Here is a 27,573-nt window from a genome sequence, read left to right on the forward strand (position 1 = left end):
AAGCTCAGGAGTCAGTCAGAGATAGGTCCATACACAAACACAGAAGAGCTGCTCTTCATTTTCTTCATAGTTGGTCAACAATAGGTAAACATTTACTAAACTCTTATATGGACTGGGTGCTGAGCATATAGAGATGAATAAGGCATAGTTCTGTCCTCAAGGAGCTCAGAGTCTCTCTGGGGAAATAGCCAGGTAAACAAAAGATTAAACTGTTGTGAAAGAGGTACTTTAGCGAGAATTGTACAAAAAATCACAGAAGCACATAAAAGATAGCAACTCTCACAGCCATAAAAAAGAATGAGTTCATGTCCTTTGTAGGGGCATGAATGAAGCTGGAAACCATCATCTTCAGCAAACTAACACAGGAACAGAAAACCAAACACTGTATGTTCTTACTTGTAAGTGGGAGTTGAACAATAAGAACACATGGGCACAGAGGGGAGGGGAACATCACACACCCAGGGCCTGTTGGAGGGTTGGGGGAAATGGGAGGAAGAGTATTAGGACAAATACCTAATGCATGCGGGGCTTAAAACCTAGATGATGCGTTGATAGGTGCAGCAAACCACCATGGCACATGTATACCTATGTAACAAACCTGCATGTTCAGCACATGTATCCAGAACTTAAAGTAAAATTTAAAAATAAATGAAAAAAAAAGTAAAAGAGGTTTAATGGACTCACAGTTTCACATGGCTGGGGAGGCCTCAGTATCATGGCAGAAGATGAAAGGCACATCTTATGATGGCAGACAAGAGAGAACTTGTGCAGGGAAACTCCCGTTTTTAAAACCATCAGATCTTGTGAGACTTATTCACTGTCACAAAAACAGCACTGGAAAGACCCACCCCCATGATTCAATTAATTCCCACTGGGCCCCTCCCACAACACATGGGAATTGTGGGAGCTACAATTCAAGATGAATTTGGGTGGGGACACAGCAAAACCATATCAGAAGTCTATCTGAAAAGGTTACATACCATATGATTCCAAATATATGACACTTTGGAAAAGTAAGAACAATTGAGACAGTAAAATATGGTTTCTGGGTGTTTGGTAAGGGTTAGATGAATAGGCACAGCACAGATGATTTTTAGAGCAGTGAAACTACTCTGATACTGTAATGGTGGATACATATTATCATATATTTGTCAAAACCCATAGAATATACCACACTAAGAGTGAACCCTAGTGTAAACTACGGTAACAATGATATGTCAACGTAAGATCATTGATTTTAACAAATGTACCTCACTGGTATGAGATGTTAATAATTGGGAAGCTGTGTGCATGTGTGTGGGAACGCCTTATTTTCCTCCAATTTTTTGTAAATCTATATCTGCTCTAAAAAATAAAGTCTACTAATTAAAAAAAAAAAAAAAAAGATAGCAACTCTCTCCTCCCAGAGGAGGGATGTATCTGGCACCCAGAAGAGTATCTGGCCAGAGTAACCACTCAATAAACAGTTCTCAAAAACAAATGGAAAAACCATCCAGCTGGATTTTGAAGGATGAGTAGAATTTTGGCAAGCAGTAAAGGAGGGGAATTACATTCCGAGTGGAACAAATAGCAGTTGCAGAGGCCTGGAGGTGTATGTATGAAAACGTAGGTCTTACTCATGAATAGCATTTCATTCAGCACAGTGGCCTGGGTGTAGGGAAGATAGTGAGAAGAGGATGCTGGAAAGATAGTAAGTCTGTGGGTGATTTTTAAGTAGGAGAGTGAAAGACTTAGATTTGTGTTGTTAAAATATGACTTTGATTCTAGGTTAGATAGTGGATTGGAAGTTGGCAGAAGAATTGGGGGAAAGATGGCAAGAGCTAGCTGGAGGCAGGCTGGGCGTGGTGGCTCACGCCTGTAATCCCAGCACTTTGGGAGGCTGAGGTGGGCGGATCACTTGAGGTCAGGAGTTCGAGCCCAGACTGGCCAACATGGTGAAAACCCTGTCTCTACCAAGAAATACAAAAAAAAAAAGAAAAGAAAAAAATGGCTGGGTGTGGTGGTACCTGCCTGTAGTTCCAGCTACTCGGGAGGCTGAGGTGGGAGGATTGCTTGAACCCAAGAGGCAGAGGTTGCAGTGAGCCAAGATCACTCCACTGCATTTCAGTCTGGGCAACAGAGTAAGACCCTATCAAAAACAAAACAAAACAAAACAAAACAAAACAAAACAAAACCACCAGACTGGAGGCGGAAAGACCTGGTAGAGGGATATTTCAGATGTGCAAACCAAGAAATGGACAGGGTGTAAACCTGTGTTCCCAACCCTGACTATATATTAGAATTATCTAGGAGCTTTTTTAAAAAAATGAGCCTTTAAAAAAATTGACTTTTAAAAAAATAGGCCTTTAAAAAAATGAACTTTAAAAAAAAATGGTAGTCACCAGTATTTTTTAAAAGGTCCCAAGGTGGTTCACATGTGTAGCCACTGTTGAGAGTTAATGCTGTTAGCCTGGGCAAAGTCAGTGAGGATGCAGAGGAGAAAGTATGTCTAAGAGACGAGGTGAAGTGGACCACATCTGATTATCTGTTGGATGGGACTGGGGAAGTGGGGAAGAAAGAGGGTTTCAAGGTGATTCCGAGTTTGCAGCTTGCATTACAGAACCATTTTAAAAATTATTTACCTAATTTCTCCATTTCTCCAAATTGCATTTAGTACTACTTAATTGTACATAGACATCTCAAAATTCCTGAGAAGATGAACAGTCTGCTAAAGAAACAACCAGCTGGCCCGACTATTCAACAAATAGAATGTGGTTGCTCTAGAGGTGGCCAAGCTAAAGCCTATTTCTTAATGCCAATGTATCCCTGGCCCCTGTTCGTATATTGTCTTATGGTTGAGCCTCAGGACCCCATCCCCAAAGGGTCTGTACAGTCTACCTTCCTGTTCTCTCTGCAGCTGCCACCAAATCACACTCCCTTTTGGGAGTTTTCTTTCCGTGAGTCTGAATGGAATATCATTGCTTCTAGAACCCCTTCCCTTTCTTTCTTAAAGACAGGTGTTATTTCCTGGATTGTCTCTGACCCCTCCAGTGTGGTTTGGGTGACACTCCTATGTGTAGCAATAGCATCAAAGCATTACATTATTTACCCACCTCTCTCAAAGGACTAGGCATGTTTCTTTGAAGAGCTCTTATTTGTCTTTGTATCCTAGTGCCTTATTACAGGGCCTTGCCCATAGTAGCTCAGTAAATGTTTGCTGGATAAATTGAATGAAGCATACATACCCTTTTCAAGAATTTAATTGCTGGTTGTTACGAGTAAAAATACCTGAGATTACCAAGGTATGTATAAAGTCTTACTGTCTCTACATACATTTTAACTTTCTCTTAAGGTGGTAAATGAAAGTATGGCCGGACTTTGCCCTTCTGCTTTTATCTCTGCCCCCCTATTTTAACCCAACATGCGCATGCACGCGCACGCACGCACGCACGCGCGCACACACACACACACACACATGCTTATCAGGAAAAAATGAGAGCATTTAATGAAACCTTAGCCACAGAACATTGCAGTTTTGTAACATTGGTTCATTACCAATTACTTTTCTTAGAGGGACTGAGGTGGGAAATTGTACTAGGTGTGTTAGATCTGTGCTTCTCTAACTTTAATCACCTGGGAATCATCTTACAATGCAGATTCTGATTCAGCAGATCTGACAGGGGCCCTGGATTTGCCATTTCTCAGCAGCTCCTAGTGAAGCTGAGGTTTTTTGGTCATAGACCACATTTCAAGCAACAGGGTGTTATAGTGCTACATTAGCATAAACAAAAAATCCGACTCCTTCATTTTTGAGACTAGAAAACTATGACCTTAGGGAGGTTAAGTGACTGGCAAAGAGTCACAAATAGCAAGTGTTAGAGATGGGCAGAAAATCCAACCCATCTGCCTCCCAGGACAATGGTCTTGTAAAATGTAAATTCTGATAAAATGGTCCTTGAAAATTATTTTTTAGCCTGATTAATTGTTTCTGACTTCCTAGTTCAACTTGGAAAATAGTTTCCAAAATTCCTGTTGAATTTCTCTCCCTTTATTCCTGAGGGCAGAGCTCCAAAACTCCACCTTCTCTAGCAATTTGCAAATGATAGAATGCTACAACTGGTGAGACCTAGGAGCATACTTAATTTAACTCTTTTTTGGTAGAAGTTGGAAACCTGAGATCCAGAGACATGCAATGATCTAAGATGTATGAAGGCATCAAGAACAGTGCTGGGGACAGAGTAGGTGCTCAGTACAATATTGTTAAACTTATTAAAATATTCATGTGTCAGGCTCTGGGCTATCTTCTAAAGCTGTTTGGAAGTAAAGAGTTATATTTTTATTTGCTTAGTAAGCCCATCTTTTCAAAAGGCAAAGGTAAACTTGAACTGACATATCCAAATAACCCAAGTCATAAACACCAAATTAGTGAAATTTTGCAGCAGAATAGAAATAACAGAAGTTGAATTCTTTATAAGATCAAGTTGGGGAAGTTCTAGCTGTCATGGGATTGTCTTTGAATACATAGAATGTTTTTGAATTTATGTAAATGTGTGCAAAATATGATGAAAGAGTTTAGCATGGCGACACATTGCATGAAAAACTTTTAATTCAAGAACACTGGTTCTAGATATCTTTTGGGGCTAATGGATTTTTGAAAATCTGGTAAAAGCTAAAGGTCATCTCCCCAGAAAAGTGTTCATATGCGTTTACACCAAAAAGTTCATCTAATTTAGGGAGACTATAGACCCTGGGTTAAGAATTCCAGAAACAGATCCTTTCCTTAATTTTGTTCTTGTCTTTCTGTATATGTAGGAGAAAAAAATGCAGTGTAAGAAGCATTGGAAGAGGTTTTTATCTGAGCTTGAAGTTTTACTACTGTGAGTATGTTTTCTCTGGAATTTCCTCCTCTTTGTGCCTGGGTTTCATCTCTGTTCATTTTTTGTTTTACAGCACAGAGCTTGGCGTGACATGTAATAAATTTGGGTTGGATGTTAGAACTTCGGATAAATGTTGACATCTGCTTTAGTATATTCCTTAAAGTACATTTTAAAATAGATCATTTACATAATTCACTTGAACATATTTTAACAGGAAACTGTCATAAGGAAGGGGGTTAAATCATGTGTGACTAACGTGGCTGTATAGTAATTCTTAGAACATTAGAATGGTCTATATTTCACCATTTCCTCTCTTCCTTAGAGAAATTCCAGTCTAGAAGCTGTTTTATCAGTATAACTCTATTCAGGAAGAGAGTTTTAGACAAAGAAATCAAGCGCTTTTGATGTGCATATTATTTTTCTGGAATTCACTCCTGAGTCTAAGAGTCCTTGGAGACAAATTGAAATGACTTCGTTTTCATATATATATTCATATCTGCAGCTGTGCAGCCTTCCTCATTGAAGGCCTCTAACCCTGTAGAGTTCACTTGTCACCCTTTACAAATAGGAAACTTTCTTTTCAGATATATTTTTAACCAAGATGTGAAGTCAGGAGGCAGGGAGGAAGCTGAAGAGAGAAGGCATTATACTGAATCCATTTTCTTTTATACTGAATCAAAATAGTAGAGGCTAATCATCAAGGCTTACATATCACTTAGTCAATAAAAAATGAAATCCAAAATTGTAATAGTAAAAAGTTTTTACATATGAGTTTTATTTATTGGCTTATGAAAGTAAGATTCAAACATTGCAAAATTTCAAAAGTGCAAAAGGATAGACCAGGAAAAATTTTCTCCCACCATTATCATCCAGCCACCCAGCTGATCTTTCCAAGGCAACAGTATTACCAGTTCCTTGTATGTATTTCCAGAGATATTTTGTGTGTAGGCAAATATGTATTTTGTTTTCTTATTTTTCTCCTTTAACACAAGAGGTGACATGAACACATTGTTCACATTGCTTATTTTCATATTCTATTATATTCTATACTGTAGTTTATGTAACCCTTCCGCTGTTGACAGTTTCTTAGATTTGTTCTAATATTTTATTACATGAAATAATACTGCAACAAGAAAACCTTGTATATATGTTATTTCATACTTATTTGAGTATATCTGTAAAATAAATTCTCATAAATAAAATTATAGTATCAAATGGTTATGTGCATTTTATCATAACAAATTGTCCTCCAATATAAGTTATACCAATTTACTTTCAAAGCAGTCATATGAGAGTGCCTGGTTTTCCATTGTTGCCAAGCTAGTATTTATTCTTAACCTCTTAATTTTCGCCAATCTGATAGGTGAAAATAGTTTATCAGGGTAGCTTTTGAAAAAATATTTAATTGACAAATAAAAATTGTATATATTAATGTGTACAATGTGATTTGATACACAGTACATACACATTATCTAAAGATCACCACAATCAAATTAATTAATACATCTATCACCACCCATGCTGTACTTTAGATCCCCAGAATGTGTTCATTGTACAATGGAAAGGTTGTCTGCTTTGACCAACATCTGTCTATTTTTCCCAACCCCCAGCCCTTGGTAACTATTTTTCTACTCTCTGCTTCTCTACATTTGACTTTTTTATCTTCCACATATAAGTGAGATCATGCAGTATTTGTCTTCTGTGTCTGGCTTATTTCACTTAGCATAATGTCTTCCAGGTTCATCCATGCTGTTGGAAGTGGCAGGATTTTCTTCTTTTTATGGCTGAATAATATTCCATTTTGTGTGTGTGTATGTGTATATGTGTGTGTGTGTGTGTATCACACTGTCTTTATTCTTTATCCATTCATCTGTCAATGGACATTTAAGTTGTGTTTATATCTTGGTTACTGTGAATAATGCTGCATTAAACATGAGAGTGCAGATATCTCTTTGAGAAACTGATTTTATTTCTTTTACATACATACCCTGATATGGTTTGGTTCTGTGTCCCCACCCAAATGTCATCGTGAATATACTCCCATAATTCCCATGTGTTGTGGGAGGGACCTGGTGGGAGATTATTGAATCATGGGGGCAGTTTCTCCCATACTGTTCTTGTGATAGTGAATAAGTCTCACAAGATCTGATGGTTTTAAAAAGGAGAGTTTCTCTGCACATGCTCTGTTCTTTTGTCTGCTGCCATGTGAAATGTGCTTTTTACCTTCCACTATGATTGTGGGGCATCCCCAGCCACATGGAACTATAAGCCCATTAAACCTCTTTCTTTTGTAAATTGCCCAGTCTTGGGTATGTCTTTATCAGCAGCATGAAAATGGACTAATACATGCCCAAAAGTGAGATTGTTGGATCTTATGGTAGTTGTATTTTCAGTTTTTTAAGGAACCTCCATTATGGCTGTACCACTTTATATTCCAACCAATAGCATACAAGGACTTCTTTTTCTCCATACCCTCAGCAACTCTTGTATCACTTGTCTTTTTGATAATCGCCATCCTAACAAGAGTGAGGTGATATCTCATTGTGGTTTTGATTTGTATTTTTCTGATGATTAGTGATGTTGAGCATCTTTTCATATACCTCTTAGTCACTGGTATGTCTTCTTTGAAAAACTATCTCTCACACTCCAGGGACTGTTGTGGGGTGCGGGGAGGGGGGAGAGATAGCATTAGGAGATACACCTAATGCTAAATGAAGAGTTAATGGGTGCAGCACACCAACATGGCACATGGATACATATGTAGCAAACCTGCACATTGTGCACATGTACCCTAAAACATAAAGTACAATAATAAAAATAATAATAATAATAATAAATAAAAAAAGAGAAAAACTATCTCTTTGGGTCATTTGCCCATTTTTATCAGGTTACTTGCTTTTTTGCTGTTGAGTTGTATGAGTTCCTCACTATTTTGTATCTTAACACCATATTAGATATATGGTTTGCAAATATTTTCTCCCATTCCATAGGTTTCCTTTTCATTTTGTTGATTGTTTCTTTTGTTGTGCAGAAGCTTTGTAGTTTGATATAGTTCCACTTGTTTATTTTTGCTTTTGTCACCTATGCTTTTGGTGTCATAGCCAAAAAATCATTGCCAAGACCAATGTCAAGGTAAATTTTCCCTATGTTTTCTTCCAGATTTGTATGGTTTCAGATCTTACATTTAAGTATTTAATCCATTTTGAGTTAATTTTTGTATATGGTGTAAGACAAAGGTCCAATTTTATTATTTTGTATGTGGGTACTCAGTTTTCCCAACACCATTTATTGAAGATACTTTTCTTCTTCTGTTGTATATTCTTGGTGCCCTTTTCAAAGATTAGTTGATGATATATATGTAGGTTTATTTCTGTTATTTTTTTTAAATTATATTCCATTGGTCAATGAGTCTGTTTTTATGCCAGTGCCATACTGTTTTTATTACTATAGCTCTGTAATATAGTTTGAAATCAGGAAGTGAATGCCTCTGGCTTTGTTCTTCTTTCTTAAACTCACTTACTGTTTTGGGTCTTTCATGGTTCTATATAAATTTTAGCATTTTTCTTCTATTTTTGTGAAAAACGTCATTGGAATTTTGATAGAAATGTGTTGAATGTGTAGCTCACTTTTTTTTGAGTAGTATGGACATTTTAACAATATTAATTCTTTCAATTCATGTATGTAATGCATCTTTCCATTTATTTGTGTCTTCTTCAGTTTCTTTCATCAGTGTCTTATAGTTGTTAACACACAAAATTTTCACCTCCTTCGTTAAATTTATTCCTAAGTGTTTTATTCTTTTTAATGCTGTTGTAAATAGGATCATTTCCTTAATTTCCTTTTCAGATTGTTCATTGTTAGCATATAGACACATAGTTGATTTTTATATGTTCATTTTGTATTATGCAGCTTTTCTGAATTTGTTTATTAGTTCTAACAGTTTTTTTGGTGGAGTCTTTTGGGTTTTCATTATGTCATCTGCAGACAGAGCCACCTTTAACTTCCACCTTTCCAATTAGGATGCTTTTATTTCTTTTTTTTTTTTTTTTGCCTAATTGCTCTGGCTAGGACTTCCAGCTCTATCTTGAATAGAAATGGAAAGGGTGGGCACCCTTATCTTTTTCCTGAACTTAGAGGAAAAGCATTCAGCTTTTCACTGTTAGGTATGTTGTTAGCTGTGGGTTTGTCATATATGGCATTTATTACGTTGAGATACATTCTTTCTATACCTAATTTGTTGAGAGTTTTTATCATGAAAGGATGTTGAATTTTATCAAATGCTTTTGCATTTGTTGAGATGGTTTTGTGATTTTTATTTTTCAGTCTGTTAATGTGGTGTATCATTTATAGATCTGCACATGTTGAACCATCCTTGCTTCTCAGGGATAAGTCCTGTTTGACTCTGGTATTTCATCCTATTAATGTTCTGTTGAAGACTGGGCACAATGGCACGTGCCTGTAATCCCGGCACTTTGGGAGACCAGGAAGGTGGGTCACCTGAGGTCAGGAGTTCAAGACCAGCCTGGCCAACATGAAACCCCATCTGTACTAAAAATATAAAAATTAGCCAGGTGTAGTGGCACACGCTTGCAATCCCAGCTACTCAGGAGGCTGAGGCACAAGAATCGCTTGAACCCGGGAGGCGGAGGTTGCAGTGAGCTGAGATCATGCCACCACACTCCTGCCTGGGCAACAGAGCAAGACTTGATCTCCAAAAACAAACAAACAAAAAATGTTCTGTTGAATTTAGCTTGCTAAATTTGTTGAGGATTTTTGTATCTATGGCTGTCATGGATATTGGCATATAACTTTTTCTCATTGTGTTCTTATCTGACTTTGATATGAGGGTAATGCTGGCCTACTAAAATAGGTTTGACAGTGTTCCCTCCTCTTTAATTCTTTTAAAAGAGTTTGACAAGGATTAGTATTAATTCTTCTTTAAATGCTTGTTAGAATTTACCCAGAATCTCTATGGTCCTGGACTTTTCTTCTTTGGGACGTTGTTGATTATTGAATCAATCTCCTTAGTTGTTCTTGGTCTGTTTAGATTTTCTATTTCTTCATGATTCAGTCTTGGTGGATTGTATGTTTCTAGGAATCCATCTATTTCTTTTAAGTTTTCCAGATTGTTGGCATACGATAGTTCATAGTAGTCTCTTATGATCCTTTGTCTTTCTGTGGTATTGGTTGTAATGTCTCCTCTTTCATTTATATTTTATTTATTTGAGGCCTCTCAAAAAAACAAGTCTCATAGTATCAATTTTTCTGAGTGGTATTAATAATCCTTTTAGATATTTAAGAGATTTATTTTCTGTGAAGTAGCTTATAATATTCCTTACCTATTTTTAAAAATTAGGCTGTTGGTCTTTTTCTTAATGGTTCAAAGGAATATTTTATAATTCATATTAGAAAATCAGCCTATTTTTATGTTATCAGATGCAAATAATTTTTTACTATACTGTCATTTCATCTTTGCTTATTATAGTTTTGACATGTAGAAATGGTTTTAATATAGGTAATTTCACTCGAGTCCGTGTGAAGAGACCACCAAACAGGCTTTGTGTGAGCAATAAAGCTTTTTAATCACCTGGGTGCAGGTGGGCTAAGTCCGAAAAGAGAGTCAGCAAAGGGAGATGGGGTGGAGCCGTTTTATAGGATTTGGGTAGGTGAAGGAAAATTACAGTCAAAGGGAGGTTGTTCGCTAGGGGACAGGAGTGGGGGTCACAAGGTGCTCAGTGGGGGAGCTTTTTGAGCCAGGATGAGCCTGGAGAAGGAATTTCACAAGGTAATGTCATCAGTTAAGGCAAGGACGGGCCATTTTCACTTCTTTTTTGGTGGAATGTCATCAGTTAAGGCAGGAACAGGCCATTTAAATATCACTTCTTTTGTGATTCTTCAGTTACTTCAGGCCATCTGGATGTATATGTGCAGGTCACAGGGGATGCAATGGCTTAGCTTGGGCTCAGAGGCCTGACAGTTAAGTTTATCAATGTTTTCTTTTACGGATTCCAGATTTTATGTTATCGTTTTTGCCCTTAAAAGTTATCATGGTTTGAGGCCGGGCGTGGTGGCTCACGCCTGTAATCCCAGCACTTTGGGAGGCCGAGGCGGGCGGATCACGAGTTCAGGAGATCAAGACCATCCTGGCTAACACTGTGAAACCCCGTCTCCACTAAAAATACAAAACATTAGCTGGGCGTGGTGACGGGTGCCTGTAGTCCCAGCTACTTGGGAGGCTGAGGCCGGAGAATGGCGTGAACCCAGGAGGGAGAGCTTGCAGTGAGCCGAGTTCACGCCACTGCACTCCAGCCTGGGCAACAGAGCGAGACTCAATCTCAGAAAAAAAAAAAAGTTATCATGGTTTTTGCCATTAAAAGTAAACATTACTTTTTTTTTTTTTTTTTTTGGAGATGGGGTCTTGCTCTGTCACCCAGGCTGGAGTGCAGTGGTGTCATCTCAGCTCACTGCAAGCTCTTCCTCCTGTGTTCACGCCATTCTTCTGCCCCAGCCTCCCAAGTAGCTGGGCAAAAACTGCAATACTTTTTGCACCAATCTAATAAAATAATTCTCCCATTTTTTTCCAGTACTTTCATGGTTTCATTTTTTACATTTATTTGTCTGATCCATTTGTTTGTCTGGTGAGGTGTTTTCTGTGAACTACAACAGCTTGTCTAGGTTTCAAAAATTCTATTGGCATTTTTAATGGAATTTTAATAACTTTATAGATTAATCTGAAGAGATTTACAATTTTATAATGTTGAGTATTCCTGGGGTACCATTTTTATTTTGCTAATATTTATTTTGTGTTAGGCCCTGTTTCAAGTGCTTTACATGTGTTAATTCATTAATCCTCATGACCATCCAATGAGATAAATTCTCCTGTTATCCCCATTCTGCAGATGAGGAAACTGAGGTAGATCCTACCTTTTTTATAAGATCCAAGTTATTTCCTAAATCATGTTCTCAGATGTGACTAAGGCAGATGCAGCTTTCTCCTTTTAGAATGTACTATCAGAAATGGGATTGGGAGAGAAGTCCCTAAGTAAACAGATAATTTCAATAATCTAAGTGATAAGATGAGGAACTACAGAGCACAGAGGAGGGAATGATAACTTGGAGGATGAGCAGCAGAATGGGTTTCTTGATAGAAATAATATGTAAGCTGAGACCTGAAGGATGAGGTTTCTTTAGTTTAATATTAAGGGAATTACCTTAAACAGAATTGTAAACTCCATAGAATGTGGCTTCTGATTCTTTTTTTCCCTCCTTTCTCAAGGGAAGGGGGAAAAGCTAATAATTTTTGAGGACCTGGCTTTTGGCTTAACCTTTTATTTAATTTTCAGAAGAACCTTGGAAATAGATGTTTTAATTACTGATTACAGTTAAAGGAACAGGCTCAGAGCGATTAAATAACTTGCCTAAGTTAACACAGCTGTTAAAAAGACCAGAGATTCAATCCCAGGTTAGTTGTTCAAGTCTGTTTACCACACCATGGGGCCTGCATCATTTTGTCTGAACAAGGCACTCAGAACATTTGCTGAAGTGATTTTAGAAGGTATCAGATCTGCTAACCTTCTGATGTATATAATCTAAAACCCTACTTATTTAAAAATTTGTAGCAAAAGGTTGGGTGGCATGGGTCCATAGGTACAAAACCAGCAAACTTTCTCCAAGGTATCTGCATGTTCCATACCTTGGTAACCTCTAAAGTATCCGTTTTTCTGTTTGATCAGTAACACTTAAAAATAAGCACATGTTCTTTTCTCCTGTCTGAGCAAGAGAGTAGAGCACCAGGCTGTGGCTCTGTCTATCTGATGTCCACTATCTACTGCCTTCCAAAAGATTCGTCTCTCTGAATTATTTTAAGTTGCAGGAGAACCAACCAGGTATACAAGGACTGTTAAATACGCTACCTCAATTTCCTTTCAATCCATTGCTTTTCATTTCATAGATATAGTTGGAATCATAATAGGTGTAGGGATCTTGTATCACAGAAGACTTTGATATATTTAAAAATAAAAACTTCTCTGTGTGTGTATATGTATACACACACACACACACACACACACACACACACACACGCTTCCTTCCTTGAAGTAAGAGGAAGAAAAGGAATCAGAACCCCCCTCCCCCACCACATACACACAATATATGTTGGAATGTGTGTGTTTATAGGAAAATTTTGCTACTGCAGAAATGAATAATAGGCTTTTATAAATAGAATCTTTTTTACAGATTTATTTTAATATCCCCAAGCCTGCCCAGAACATAGTAGATGTCCCATAAGTAATTTTCGAATTAAACTGAGTTCACAGTATGTGTGAATTTCACATTTTATGTTTCATAGTTGTTACCTGGGCTCATAGTGATGGCACAAACAATCAAGGAATAGAGTTTTTGTTAATAAGCTAATAAATAATTATTAGGAAAAAAAAAAGCCTGAGAAATGCATACTACACTGACATAGAAATCTGTGATTTAAAATCAATGGTATGTTCTCAACATCAAACATTACTAGTCATATGGATTTAGACAATAATGCAAGCTTTGTGAAGACACTGAATCTCTTTTCAGCTGTGTAACTGGTATCTAGCACAGTACCTGACATAGTAGTGCTCAATAAGTGGATGAATGAAAATGGTCTTTATTCTTATGTTTTGGTGACTTAAACTTATATACTTAAATAAATCAAACTAACAATTTTAGTTGCACTGTTTTTACTTAATAAGTCATGTTGTCATTCATATTGATAAAAATAAGTTAATATTGAGTAGTGTTGTCTATCTTTTGTAAAGCTTCCAACATTACAAATCTTTAAAAATCTTTATTTTTTGAAATTTTCCATGTTACATTTGGATGTTGTATTTATATTTACATGATTACAGTCAACCAAAAATAGTAACTAGTATTTGTTAGAATTTTTTTTTTTTTTTTTTTTGAGGTGGAGTCTCGCTCTTGTCGCCCAGGCTGGAGGGCAGTGGCATGATCTTGGCTCACTGCAACCTCTGCCTTCCGGTTCAAGCAATTCTCCTGCCTCAGCCTCCCGAGTAGGTGGGATAACCAGGTGCTCACCACCATGCCCGGCTAATTTTTGTATTTTTAGTAGAAACGGGGTTTCACCATGTTGGCCAGGCTGGTCTCAAACTCCTGACCTCAAGTGATCTGCTAGCCTCTGCCTCCCAAATTGCTGGGATTACAGGTTTGAGCCACTGCACCTGGCCGTTAGAACTCTTTAGACCAATTTGGAAAGCAAATCTTTGTCTGTGCCCACTGTGTCTGGCCGAATTTATATTCCACTTTAGCCCTATTCCCCATCCCACCTTACTACCCCCACAGCAGAGTGTTGTTCATTTCGTGTCTGAATAAGCAATTTGATGGCTTTAAAACATCTTTTGTTTCAAGGTTTCGTCACCCAAACATACTAGAGTTGGCTGCATATTTTACAGAGACTGAGAAGTTCTGTCTGGTTTATCCATACATGAGAAATGGAACACTTTTTGACAGATTGCAGTGTGTAGTAAGTTCTATCTATTATTCTGTCTGATCCTCTGACCCCCTGAATCCCTGGGAGAGCTGCTGAAACCCTCTGGGAGAGCTGGGAGGCAAGATGTGTTTGCATGAGGGGAAGGCCAAGGATGGGTTTCCCAAGGAAGCAGTACTTCTTGGATTAATTTCTTACTTTTAGAAGGCTGAGCAAATACCTGAGTTAACGTGTTTTGTGCAACATTTTGGCAACCATGTTGGGTTCTTACTCATTATATGGTAAGAACCCAGCAAATCTTTTGGCAACCATGTTATATTATATTTGATTCTGTACCTCCAGTGAGTTGGCATCAACTACTCTTATTCCTTAAATAATTTTAATTTGTATAACTTTATTAAAGTATCCTTCAATACAAAGGATCTCCATAACAGTGACACAGACTCTAAAGAGAAAGAGGCAGCCTGGACAACATAGCTAGATCTCGCCTCTACTAAAAAAATAAATAGGCTGGGTGCAGTGGCTCACGCCTGTAAATCCCAGCACTTTGGGAGGGCGAGGTGGGCGGATCACAAGCTCAGGAGTTCAGGACCAGCCTGAACAACATGGTGAAACCCCATCTCTACTAAAAATACAAAAATTAGCCAGGCATCTGTAATCCCAGCTACTCAGGAGACTGAGGCAGGAGAATCACTTGAACCTTGGAGGCGGAGGTTGCAGTGAGCCGAGATTGCACCATTGCACTCCAGCCTGGGTGACAGAGCAAAACTCTGTCTTAAATAAATAAATAAATAAATAAATTGCTGGTCATGGTGGCACATGCCTGTCCCACCTACTTAAGAGGCAGAGGCAGGAGAGTTGCTTGAGCCCAGGGACATGGAGGCTGTAGTGAGCTATGATTGTGCCACTGTACTCCAGCTTGGGTGACACGGAGTGAGACCTTGTCTCAAAAAAAAAAACAAAAAAGAGAGAGAGACAGAGAGAGGGAGAGAGAGAAGGAGGTTGAATAAATGCCATGATTCCTGGTTAGATGTCTTTGGAGGTTAAGTTTAAAAATTGATTCCAAATAGGTTAGGTTTCAGTTAGGATAAGAATAAAAGCAAATTGTCTCAATTACTCATACTTTGTACCACGAGTAACTTAAAAATCTCATTTAATGAACTTTTAAGCAGTGTTACCTTACTGGCTATGTTTTGATTAAGCTAATATTGAGAAGTATTGAGTATTTTTGTTGTCTATAAAAGAGGCCTAGAACTGTCATCAGTAGCAGAAGGAAACCCATCTGGAATTAAAAATAGGTTTTGGAAAACCAAAATGTTGATTCACCCACCTCACCCCACCTTGCTATCTGCTTCTATTCTGGTGTATGTCTGCATAATGAATACATAGGTAGTTTTTACTCAGAAAGTGCAACCAAACCAATTGCTGTTGTCGTTTTAGGGTGACACGGCCCCACTCCCTTGGCACATTCGAATCAGTATATTAATAGGAATATCCAAAGCCATTCACTACCTGCACAACGTTCAACCATGCTCGGTCATCTGTGGCAGTATATCAAGGTAAATGATTCCAGAGCTTTCGGTTATACCTGAAAGCTTCTTTTATCCTCACATGTGAGTCGTACTTCACACTATTCTCTGCTGTAGTTCTCCTGGTATGTATGTGTGTGTGTTAAGAACTCTCATCTGGGTATTTAAAAATCCTATATTTTTATTAATGAAAATGTGTCTACCAAATTTAAAAAGCTATATGTATGTTGCCAAAAAGAGAGTTTACATTATCTTTGGTAATTATTAATGAACAATGTAGGATAGACAATTCTGTGTACAGATGGTCCCAATTTATGATGATTCAACAAAATGATTTTTTTTTTACTTTACAATGGCACAAAAGTGATACGTATTATGTAGAAATCATACTTTGAGTGTCCCCATACAATCATTCTGTTTTTCACTTGCAGTACAGTATTCAATGAATTGCATGAGGTAATCAACACTTTATTATAAAATAGCTTTAGCACTAGATGATTTTGCCCAACTGTAGGCTAATATAATCGTCCTGAGCACATTTAACATAAGCTGGGCTAAGCTGGGATGTTCGGTAGGTTAGGTGTATTAAATGCATTTTCGACTTACCATGGGTTTGTCAGGATGTAACCTCATAAGTTGAGAAGCATCTGTATTTTAGTAATTACTAATGGCACTTTGTGAAATGAACCTGTATTTATCTACTTTTTTTAAAACTGAAGTTTAAAGAAAAATTAAGCAACTTAAATGGGGATTCCTAGCAAGCTGGCAGTAGTAAATAGCAATAAAAATTGTTTGTCCTGGCCGGGCGCGGTGGCTCACGCCTGTAATCCCAGCACTTTGGGAGGCCGAGACGGGCGGATCACGAGGTCAGGAGATCAAGACCATCGTGGCTAACACGGTGGAACCCCGTTTCTACTAAAAATACAAAAAATTAGCCGGGCATGGTGGCGGGCGCCTGTAGTCCCAGCTACTCGGGAGGCTGAGGCAGGAGAATGGCGTGAACCCAGGAGGCGGAGCTTGCAGTGAGCCGAGATCGCACCAGTGCACTCCAACCTGGGGGACACAGCGAGATTCTGTCTCAAAAAAAAAAAAAAAAAAATTGTTTGTCCTTGAGTCTCCAGTGCCTTGCTCATCCTACTGAGCCTGCTTCTCATAACTTTACATATTAACCTATGACAAGCTGAGCAGCAACCCCAATGTTCATTTTTGAGACATGAGAAAATTAGAAGCAACATCTCCCGCATTTCTTCTTCTAGACATAAAGAATGATTTACCCAGAGTAGATACCCCCTGCTGGTGAATTTTTTTCTATTTGCCCTTTATCTTCAACCTGTCCAAAAGTACATGAATACACCTTTGCTGAATATCAAGGAAGACTGAATTTAAAAGGCCACTGCTGCTTCTGAACCATTTCCCAGTATCTTGAAAAAAACTTGTAGTATGCCTTTGACTTGGGCAGAAAAGGAGCTGATTGCTTACTTGTTTTTCTGATGAAATGAACTCCATAGGAGAAGACTCTATGTTCTAGAGGGGCGGGGTGACCTACCCATAGACGTCTGTGCCTGTTGCAGTGTGGCAATCCAGAAACTGCTAATGGCTTTGTAGAATCAGCATAAAATTAATGCACACTCATGGGACCTGAATATAGAGGGACCGTGAAGGTCTTCAGTCAGTGGAGTTATCTGTTGGAATTGCTTTCAAAGGGCTGAGGTGGCCACCCACAACCTAAAACAATCCCTCCTCCACTCAGCTTGCAACCAACACTGAGCACACTAAGTGCTCAAATATATGTTTTACTGAGTAAATAAATATCTGGAATGTTGCTAAACATATTTGTCCTTTGGTCTAAACTTAAAATAAGTATTAACTTATTTTAAATCCCCAAGCAGTAATAGATTAATTTTATTAAGTTTCCTTTTGGTGGCTGAGTTCATCAAATCCTTTCCTGAATGCAGAGTTTGAAGAAGAAAGAAAAGAGAAGGTGTTGGGGTTTTGGCTCTTGATGGAAGACGGGGACAGAGGATCACTAACTGAAGCAAAGGGAGCATCAGGGCAGGGAGGGAGGCAGAGGCAGGCTCTGCCCTTGGCCCGTTCTTTCTCACAGCTGGAACTGGCAAGGTGATTTGGATATGCCTGACAGTGTCTCTCTGCTGGTATTTGGTGAGAGCACAGGCTTTGGGCCCTCATTTCCACTTTCTCACTATTGGTTCGTGTCTTCAGGTAGGTCCAGGAAGTGGGCTCAGAAGCACAGATTTACCTGCAGGAGGTTTTTAAGCGAGGGCTCTCAGGGACAGCAAATGAAGCGAGGAAAGGAAAAAGGCAGGATTGGGCAGTTGGAGAGGCTGAGTTGGGATATTATTGTCATAGAGGCCTCAGTCCATGCCATGGGGAAGCACTGAAGCTGGGGTGGCGCTGCAAAGACATCCCAGAGTCAGGCAGGGCACTCTGAGCTTTGCACCCCTGCATCTGACCAGCCCTCTTGTGGAGCAGTAATGTGGCTGGGTGAGGCAGCTCCCTTCTACCAAGACAGTTCCCAGACTGTGGCTCAGCTGTGAGCCATCTTTAGCCAACTCTTACTGCTGGGGAACCAGAGCCTCCCTGGAACCCAAGGAGGGAGGCAAGTAGGGTGGGGAAGGACAGGGTGGGGAAGGAAGGGGTCGGGGGGCGGCATGGAGTCATGGTGGGAGAGTGCACCATGGCAGCCACCACAGTTACGAAGGAAGATTTGACAGGACAGAGTTCTGAAAAATGTGACTCGAAGATTTTTCTTTTTCACATGCTTTGCTCACCACCCTCCTCCCATCCTTTTCTCTTAGCTCAGTGTCCCCTAATGTTTAAATCAGAGAGACCTTCCACTTAAAATGTGATTCTGAGCAAATTGCTTAATGTCTCTAAGCCTCAATCTTCCTCTCTGCAAAATGCTACTAGTAGAATAATAGCTTCTATCTCCTAGGGTTAAATGGCATAAGGTCCTTGGCAAAGAGCACACACACCTTCAGTGGTAATTCCTGTCCTGACTGGTTGAGAAGTGGTGGGAGTGGCACAGTGACAGAGGCCAAGTAGTGTGGTGGCCAATCAGTCTTTTTACTTAACACTCTTACCTCTATCGTCAATTTATAGTGTTTGAAAAGTGGACCCACTGACTAAGCTCTAGTGTAAGAAAAATTACTTCTCTGTGAATATGTTTACTGGCCAGGTGTGGTGGCTCACATCCATAATCCCAGCACTTTGGGAGGCCAAAGTGGGCCAATTACATGAGGCCAGGAGTTCGAGACCAGCCTGACCAACATGGTGAAACCCCATTCTCTACTTTAAAAAAAAAAAGTCTTTATTAAATATCTTGAGAATCCCACTCATCTTACTTCACAAATATTTATAGAACATCTGTTGTGTGCAGAGCATTGTGTTAGACTACAGTGGGAGAGACAGTGATGATAATAGTCTTGTCCTTGAAGGTTCAACCTGGTGATCAGAAAGATAACACAAACACAAAATGTGTAGTGCAATGGTAACTATGCCCACTGAATGGTTGGTCTGAGAAGCTTCCTCTCGTTAGAGAGTTCCAAGCCAAGTCTTGGAAAAAGTGGGTCATTGCAGTGGATTGGTTGAAAGAAGTGGAGAGAATATTCCTGGTGGAGGCAATAATTTGTTCAAAGGAACAGAGTAAAGAATTGCCACGTATATAATAAAAGCAAGAGAAATCAGTTGGTTGGAAAACAAAGGACAAGGTTGGAGAATAAGGTAAAGTGAAACTAGAGAAGAATGAGGACTGTGGTGAGCAGGGGATGGAATGCAGCTTTGGATTCTGACTAGTCTGAGGAACTAGGTTTGACAAGCTGGGCTCTAGTGAAAGTCTGCAGCTTGTCTAGGATATAGGTGGAAACCAAAAGGTTCTAGAGTCTCTTAGGTGGTCTCACAACTTGAGAGGAGGCCAGTTCTTCCAGGTCACTAACCCAGGAACTTGTCTGGATGTGCAGAACTATAAAAATCATTTAAGCAACACTGCTAGACAGAATGCCCAACAGGTAACAAAGATACAGAGAACCCAGAGGGATCTGATCAGAAACAAGAATATTATGGAAGAGACAGGGCTTGAAATGCATCTAGCAATGTATTTTATATTTTACTTGGTGGTGGGGCTGCTGACAATTGTTGCCTTTCTGAGTGTTCCAAAGAGTTCAAGGACTTCAATGTAACCCATCCATAGAATGTGCCCACTCAGGCGTGTGTCAGGGTATGGAGATCCATGGCTGTGGGCATTTGTTTGAGAACTGTGGTTTCACAAGGACTCATCAGTGTGTCCCTGCCTGTTCCAAAGCAGATCAGTCCCTTCCACAGCCATTGAACTTTTGGCCTTTCTGCTGAGCCTGCCAGCAAAGATGTTAATTAGTGACAACTATAACAGTAGATTTCCCCCTCGTGTTTGGTGATATGCACACCTGTTCTCTAGAAGCTGGAATAAAACTAACTCAGTTCATTTGGGCCACTGAACACCTGTCAGATGGTAATGACAGTCAGTCCCCAGCAGCCTCGGCCAGATGTGATTGGCTGACCTAGATTACCCTCCTGAATCTCTTTTAAATGAATCCTCCACTGTGCTCTAAACCTGGGCCTCCCTGAGTCTTGGTCCCTCTGTGTGTAGCTCAGTGCTTTTAGGACTGAGCTGTCTAAATCCCTGCCTCTTTTGCCTTTGTCATATTAATTTTCCAAATCTACTTGAGGGAAGATAGCTTCTAGGAGGGATGCAGTTTTATTGTACGGCTCCGATAATTGGCTCAGAAAAGGACATCTCAAAATCTGTGTTAAACAGTGGCCTTTTCCCTGAGTAATTCAGGGCTCTGTTTTTATTGGAGGAGTGAACAATGGAATATGCTGTTACCTTTATTTTCTTTTCTGTATTTGGGCTTCAGAGTGATGAGTCACAGAAGACTTTATCCTAACCCTTTGATATTATTATGTTTTTAATAGTATGAAATAGCATGGAACAATGTATATAAAGTGAGATTAAGTGGAAAAGACCAAATTAAAGTATAAAATAATTATAACTTTGTATAACTACAAATTCATGCATTAAAAAAATATTAAAAGTAAAACATACCAAAATATCAACAACGTTTTGGTTGGTTGGAGAACCTATAGCTTATTTTTCAATGGCTTATTTTTTTACTTCTTTATGTTCTTTAGATTGTATTTAAAGAAGTATGTTCTAGTCTAACAATAACATAAAATTTATTAGACAAAAATAACTTGGCATCAGACCTTACTGTCTCAAGCCAACTAATTGGAAAAAGCTCCAAAAGACAGTCTCAAGTTACTAAATGAAATCCTTATCAGTTCAATCATTCTCTGTAATTAATTTTATCGGTAAAGAAGCTTGATAATCTGTCATTTTTATGGTTTTAAAATAGTTTTTAAAATGAAAGTTGGGAGGTCATTATTCAGCAGCCTGGTGCCCAAAGTGTGAATAACATCTTTTGTCTAAAGCAAAGTGAAATGGTGCTCATGTCTTCAGCAGGGAGGAGGGAGGATGAGGATGTGGATGTGGGAAGACCACCAGAAACCTGGGTTCAGGCCAGGTGAGGTGGCTCACACCTATAATCCTAGCACTTTGGGAGGCTGAGGTAGGCAGATCACTTGAGGTCAGGAGTTTGAGACCAGCCTGGCCAACATGCTGAAACCCCATCTCTACTAAAAATACCAAAAAAAAAAAAAAAATTGACCAGGCATAGTGAGGTGCGCTTGTAGTCCCAGCTACTCTGGAGGCTGAGGCAGGAGAATTGCTTGAACCCAGGAGGTGGAGGTTGCAGTGAGCTGTCTGGGCGACAGAGCAAGACTCCGTCTAAAAAAAAAAAAGAAAAAAAGAAATCTGAGTTCTGACCCAGGTCTTGTTTCTCTTTCTGTGGCCAGAGAGTGGCCAAAAGTTTTCACACTTGCACATTCGGAGCCAACCAAGACAGTCTTAAGGTGACCTCTTGTTGCTGTCAAATTCTTTGACATTACACCTGCCTATTTTTGTACTGGGCTCTATACTCACTAGTCTAGGACTCTTACAGGAGAACGTGACCCTGTATTCTCTTAAATCCTGGCCAAGCTTTATCCTGATCAGCTTCCAAATTAGAATGAGGTCAGATATGTTTAGGGAGGCGCCTCCAGCGACCTGCCCCTCTGGAGCAGGCTTTAGTCAAAGTTCTGAAATGCCTGTTTTTCTGAAACACCCTCTTCCTAGTCTTTTATCCGTCCTTCCCCTTCCTTACCAGCCACCCTAGCGATCTCGTTGTTGTCCCTGTCTCTTATCTCTGGTTAAGAGTGTGGCCTTTGGGGTCACATAGGTCTCAGCACAAATCCCTACTCCTCTACTCCCTGGCACTGTGATCCTGGGCAAGTCGCTTAATCGCCTGAGGCTCAGTCTCTTACCTCATCTGGAACTGGGATGACAGTGCTCCGCCTCCTCCCAGCATTGTGAGGAGGAAGTGAGGTGATAGACTGAAAGCACAGCCCAGGCCTGGCAATGAGCTGTAATTATCCCCCCACAATGTGAGAAAAGTGTTTCATCCAACCTGTACTTGAGCCCTTGCTGTATGGTGAACCCAGCATGTTGTGGGGGTCCAGTTCCATTTGGGTGCAGCTGTCATTATTCAGACTTCTTTTCTGTGGAGCTAAAATCCTGTGACTTGCCCATTTGCCGCTGGAATTATCTATATACAGCTAAAGAAAAAGGAGATAAAAGCTCATTTCATTTCTCTTTGAAATCAATAGTCTCTTAGTCTTTCATGAGTAGCTGAATAAAAAGATGTTGTCTCAGTTAACTGTAGTAAATCAAAAGAGCACCAAACAGAAAAATAGTGGGGCTAGGTGTTAGTTCTGGCCCTGTTATTAAGCGGTTTTGCATGGAACAAGTCTTTTCAACCCTGTGGGCCTCATTCACCTCCTCTGCAGGATTCTATAGCAGCGATGACAAGTCAGTGTTGTCTCATGTTCCATGTCTGATTGATTGATAATGATTTCCCACATGCAGGGTTGAAAGAGAATCTATGGTGGGTGCTTTCTGAACTAAATTTTTGATGTTTGCCAAGAATATGGGAGGATGTTTTGGGAGGATAAATGTTATGGCAACATTTAAGCCACATATTCACCATTCCTATACTGAGTAGTCTAGGGCTACCCTCAATTTCAAATCCTCTTTACATAATTGATTGTATCAACAAATATTTACTTAGTATCTTCTATAGACTCAACATTACACTTAAGTAAACAACATCAGGTGGTCTCCCTGTGAGTATCAATGTCATTGGAGCTGTACAGTAGGAATTCTGGAGAAAGGAGGAGCACTGGAATTTGGAGCAGTCGAGTGAAAAGTTCATGGAGGAAGTGAATCTTATGGCTGCAGAGAGGACTCAGATAAAAATAAAGCGGGGGAGAGTATTTTCAAGATGAGAGGAACAGAATGGAGAGAGGCCAAGACAGCAGAAAGCAGTTTGTCCTGACTGCATAGTAAGTACTAATACCTTAAGGGTAGCAGATAGACTGCAATCAGATGAGAGAGCTCAATGAGAGCCAGAGACTTTTCACCTGGCATCAACACCTGCTGAATAATTTGTTAGCAATCCTCCCAGCAAGCCTGAGTTCAGGTATTATAGTTATTATCTCCATTTGATAGAGGAGAAAGCTGAGGCTTACAGAGATTAGTGACTGGCCTCTGTCTCATAGCTGTGGAAGGGAAAAGGGAGGTTGCATTCCATGTTTGTGTGAGTCCAATCATCATGCACTTTTTAAGGAATTAAAGGTCTGGGATTAATGGAAGCATTTTGGCGTCATCGGCAGAGACAGGGAAATTGGGAAGGAGAGGAGAGCATAATTAGTGTGCAGAAACTTGGAAATGCTGACATTGGACTCCTGGCAGTAGCAACAGACATTGAAGGGGAGATCGGGTCTGGAAAGCGGTGAGAGTAGATAGCTTTCTAAGGAAGAAGCTGTCAAAGACACAGCTCAGAAACACCCACAGGAGAAACAATGCCCATGTTTCCAAGGTGTTTTCAACAAGTCTGGGGGTTTATTTAGCTAAAAAATGTCTTAGTAATTTGAACTCTTCAAAGAGAATGTTATAAAAACAAAATCTGCTTCCAGGTGGTGGAATTTGAGAAGGAAAGGACTTAAAGAAAAGAATCTTGAAAAGTTGCAGCCTATATTCTTGGCCAAAGACCCTCACATTTTTATTGGAGAAACGAAGATGTTTTTGACTTACAGGATCACCTAAAAGCATCTGAAAGCAGTAAACTTCCTTGTTATTTCCCTCCTAGCCCTTAGTGAGCTTAATTGTTTTCACATTTATGAACTATTTTAAATGGAAATACATTTTATCCTCAGCATTTTCCATCCCAGACATTTCATTCCTGCTAATGTTTCCAAAGCAAAGAGATAATCTTGGTGAACATTTCTAATGTTTCCTATAAAATCATGTTCTTTAATCAGTATTGCCATTTGTCTCCTGCCAAATGAAACAGTCTTTCATACAAGGGAAATGGTCTAGGAAAGAAACAAAGAAGAAGCCATTTGCTTCAAAATGGACTTTTTTTTTTTTTTTTTTTTTTTAATGGAAGTTGATCAGAGATGTAAGGTCAGAGTGAGTGAGTGCATGGATAATTTCCTTTCCGAAAGACTAGAAAAGGAAGAGGGCATAGGGGGCCACAGATTGGCCCCTCCCTGTGACCAGGACACCCTTGCCTGAAGACCCAGGCTCCTCCTGCCTTTATCCTCAGACGGGAAGGTTGGAGCCCAGCTCGTTAACAGGCATGTCAAAGCCTACAGGGAATGCAAAGTCTCTTTCTTTCTTTGACTGATAAGATTCTTTAATCAGTCTCCTCCCTCTCCCTCTTAACCCCCTCAAAAAGCCTACTTTTATCTTTCAGAAAAATTTTAGATATATACAATTCTTTTTCCTCAGATTTTTCCTGTTTTCCCCCAGTGCTTCCCTTTTTCTAAAATATCCAAATTTGATTTTTTCTAAGGGATGCCCAAACAATTAAATATGACATAAATTAAAATTTCCCCTATTAATTCTATTTGCCCCCGCTCTAATCCCCAACATTCATTTACTTATACACATAGATACATACACATATGCACGGTACATGCCAGTTTTTTTCTGTCTCTCCATTGTCTTAAAATGTCTGGAAAATATGTTTGCCCAGAACTTCTCTGGAACTATTTGAAACTCAGCCAATTTGTTGGCATTAACTAACTGAAGGGTCCTCAGATCTCCAGGGACATCCTACAACCCCCTGTATTTTTGTTCCTTGAGTTGGTGTCTTTGGACTTCTAGAGACATGCAACCAAGCCTTTTGGGATTTTAAGGTAAGGTAATGGACGTAGGATGGACAATGGCCAGCCTATATCCTTTAAAGCACACTTTGAGCCCTCTGTGAGTGTCACTCTCCTTACGTTTTCTCATTTAATACTGGTAAGAACCCTGTGAAGTAAGCATTATCAGATCTTTATACCAACAGGGAAACAGGCTTGGGGGATTGTGCTAGTTGTGGGTAGATTTGGAGTTTCACAATTAAAGGAGGAACACCCCTTACTGGGCCTTTGCACTGAGTGCCTAGACTCAGAAGGCACCAACAAGCAAAAACAAGCTTGAATACTGTGTCTCTCAGACCTGCCTAGGTTCAATGGAGATGAAAGAGAAAGCTCCGCAGTCCCACAGGGGAATAAAGGGTTTCAGATTTGTAGCATTCCAGGCAGGATGCAGTGCACACTTAAGTTGGGGTGGGGTGCACAACTTTTTTAGTAGCCTGCAGGTTCTAGGAGAAACTGAGTCTTGCCTCATCTGGTTAGGGGAGGTAGGGCATCTGGTGAGGGGTGTCTCGGTGTTGCAACAGCCGTAATACAGACAGCACATGTGTGCTGTTGCCTCAGGCTGTCCCAGAGGGGCCACTGGGTCCTCTTTATCTCTGGAGCCAATCTGTGGCTCCCCATCTCCTCTTCCCTAGATCCTTCTTTGGAGTCCTGGCCTTTCCTGAGAGTTTCCAGGCACCCAGGAGCTGGACTGCTGGACCCATATGTATACTATATATATATATATACACATATATATAAAATATATCAGTATATATATTATATATATGTGGGTATATATCTCGCTCTCTTTAAAAACCAATCATGCTCTTTCATGCCAAATATGGTATTTGCACTTGAATTCAAATCCTGCATTATAATCTAGGTGGAACATCTTGTCTTATGTTTAAGGTCCAAGGGATTGAACTTAATTAGGAGATAAACTGGTGAGCAAAGAAAGCAATTCTCATTACAAAGTAGCATTTGTTTGGGGGATTCAGGTCCCCCCAAAAATTGTCCTAGAGACCCCTACTAATAGAGAGATTAACTAACATCCTAGAGTCAGGTTACAAACTCATCATCTGTATAGGATTCTCCATACTTCCTCAGTGTACAACCAGTGATCATTCTGTTAAAGGAATTATCTGGAGAGCGGATGGCCTCTCTGTTAAGGTAAATAGCCTTGTGATAAAGAGTTGAAAAAATAGATTGTAGAAGCATGAAATTGAGGATATGAACCATGGATATGGGTCAAAGATGTCTTTTATCTATCTCTTTGGTGGCCACAGTTGCTTGCAGGCTGCCCTTTTGCATGATATTGGCATGATTGTAGTTATTTTAGGTTCTTAATTTTGTTAGTTTATTTTCACCCCACAGGATTAACTTACTCAGCTGACCTGCATGGAAGCTGAAGGCACTTTGTGTTTGAACGTTCTATTTAAGGTTGAAGCAGGGGAAAAGAATTAAGGTAGAAATTGATTGTTGAAGGGCCTTTTGCAATTTCCGCTTTCCTAAAACAGAACATCCTTCTTCCTTAGCTACCGCTAACCTTTATTTAGAACAGAATAAATCACTGGACTCAAAATTTATGTTATACACTAAAGTCAGCTGGAAAACGACTTATCTTTTCACCGATTGTCATTATTCAAACTGTAAATTCAGTACCCTAGAATAATTTCACATCTTGTCGATGGCCTTTCACTGACCCAAAGTCCTCTCTGGGTTTTATGGTGTAAGCATTGTTTGTGGTTACTCAACTCCCTTCTGCCCAACTTTCACAGAAGCTGACTCACCATTTGCTGAAAGCATCCCACCAGCTTTGCTATGGGTCAAATAAATGAATTAGATTGAAGGTTTTGTTGTTATTATTGTTGCTTTTTTCTCTCTTTTTGTACTTAAAAAAGATGCAGGGATTTTTTTTTTTTTTTTTTTTTTTTTTGGTGTTTCAAAAATTCAGCTTTTGCAGTCTCATGATTCTGGCACTGTCAATTATAATTCTATGCCTTTTTTTAGAGCTGTGGTAGAGGAAGATGTTTAGGTGTTTGACATTGAATATCTGCCATTCAGAACATTCCTGCCCTCCCCCTGTGCTGAAATGAAATGGGGCGTGCAGAAGTGACTCCGAAGTTGAAGGGCAGAAGGTGGGGTCCTGGCAATGAAGGTTAGAGAACCTTTTTTTCCCACCTCACCTCGTGGCCCACGGGCAGACTCCTGCATTCAAATGCCCCCAGGACTCTGAAACCCTCAGGGCATCTCCAGGAGCCTCAGACTTGATCTGATCCATTGAAGAGTTGACCTAGTGAAGAAGTGATTATGAACTGACAGTCTCTTCTTATCTAGAGCTGGAGAGAAGTCAGATCTGACTCTAGTCTGT

At 39.6% G+C, this 27,573-nt stretch overlaps 1 protein-coding gene across 4 annotated transcripts in view; it reads left to right on the plus strand.

Moving 5' to 3' along the window:
- Positions 1 to 27,573, plus strand: part of IRAK3 (interleukin 1 receptor associated kinase 3) — a 113,212-nt gene that overhangs the window by 73,481 nt on the left and 12,158 nt on the right. For all 4 annotated transcript variants that reach the window (XM_055240100.2, XM_055240098.2, XM_055240099.2 and 1 more), the window contains 3 exons: positions 4,792 to 4,856; positions 14,259 to 14,373; positions 15,778 to 15,896. In XM_055240100.2, coding sequence (XP_055096075.1) covers positions 4,792 to 4,856; positions 14,259 to 14,373; positions 15,778 to 15,896 — 299 coding nt within the window. The remainder of the gene's footprint in view (positions 1 to 4,791; positions 4,857 to 14,258; positions 14,374 to 15,777; positions 15,897 to 27,573) is intronic.

The sequence above is a fragment of the Symphalangus syndactylus genome, chromosome 13 (assembly GCF_028878055.3).
Source record: "Symphalangus syndactylus isolate Jambi chromosome 13, NHGRI_mSymSyn1-v2.1_pri, whole genome shotgun sequence".
Classification (NCBI taxonomy): domain Eukaryota; kingdom Metazoa; phylum Chordata; class Mammalia; order Primates; family Hylobatidae; genus Symphalangus; species Symphalangus syndactylus.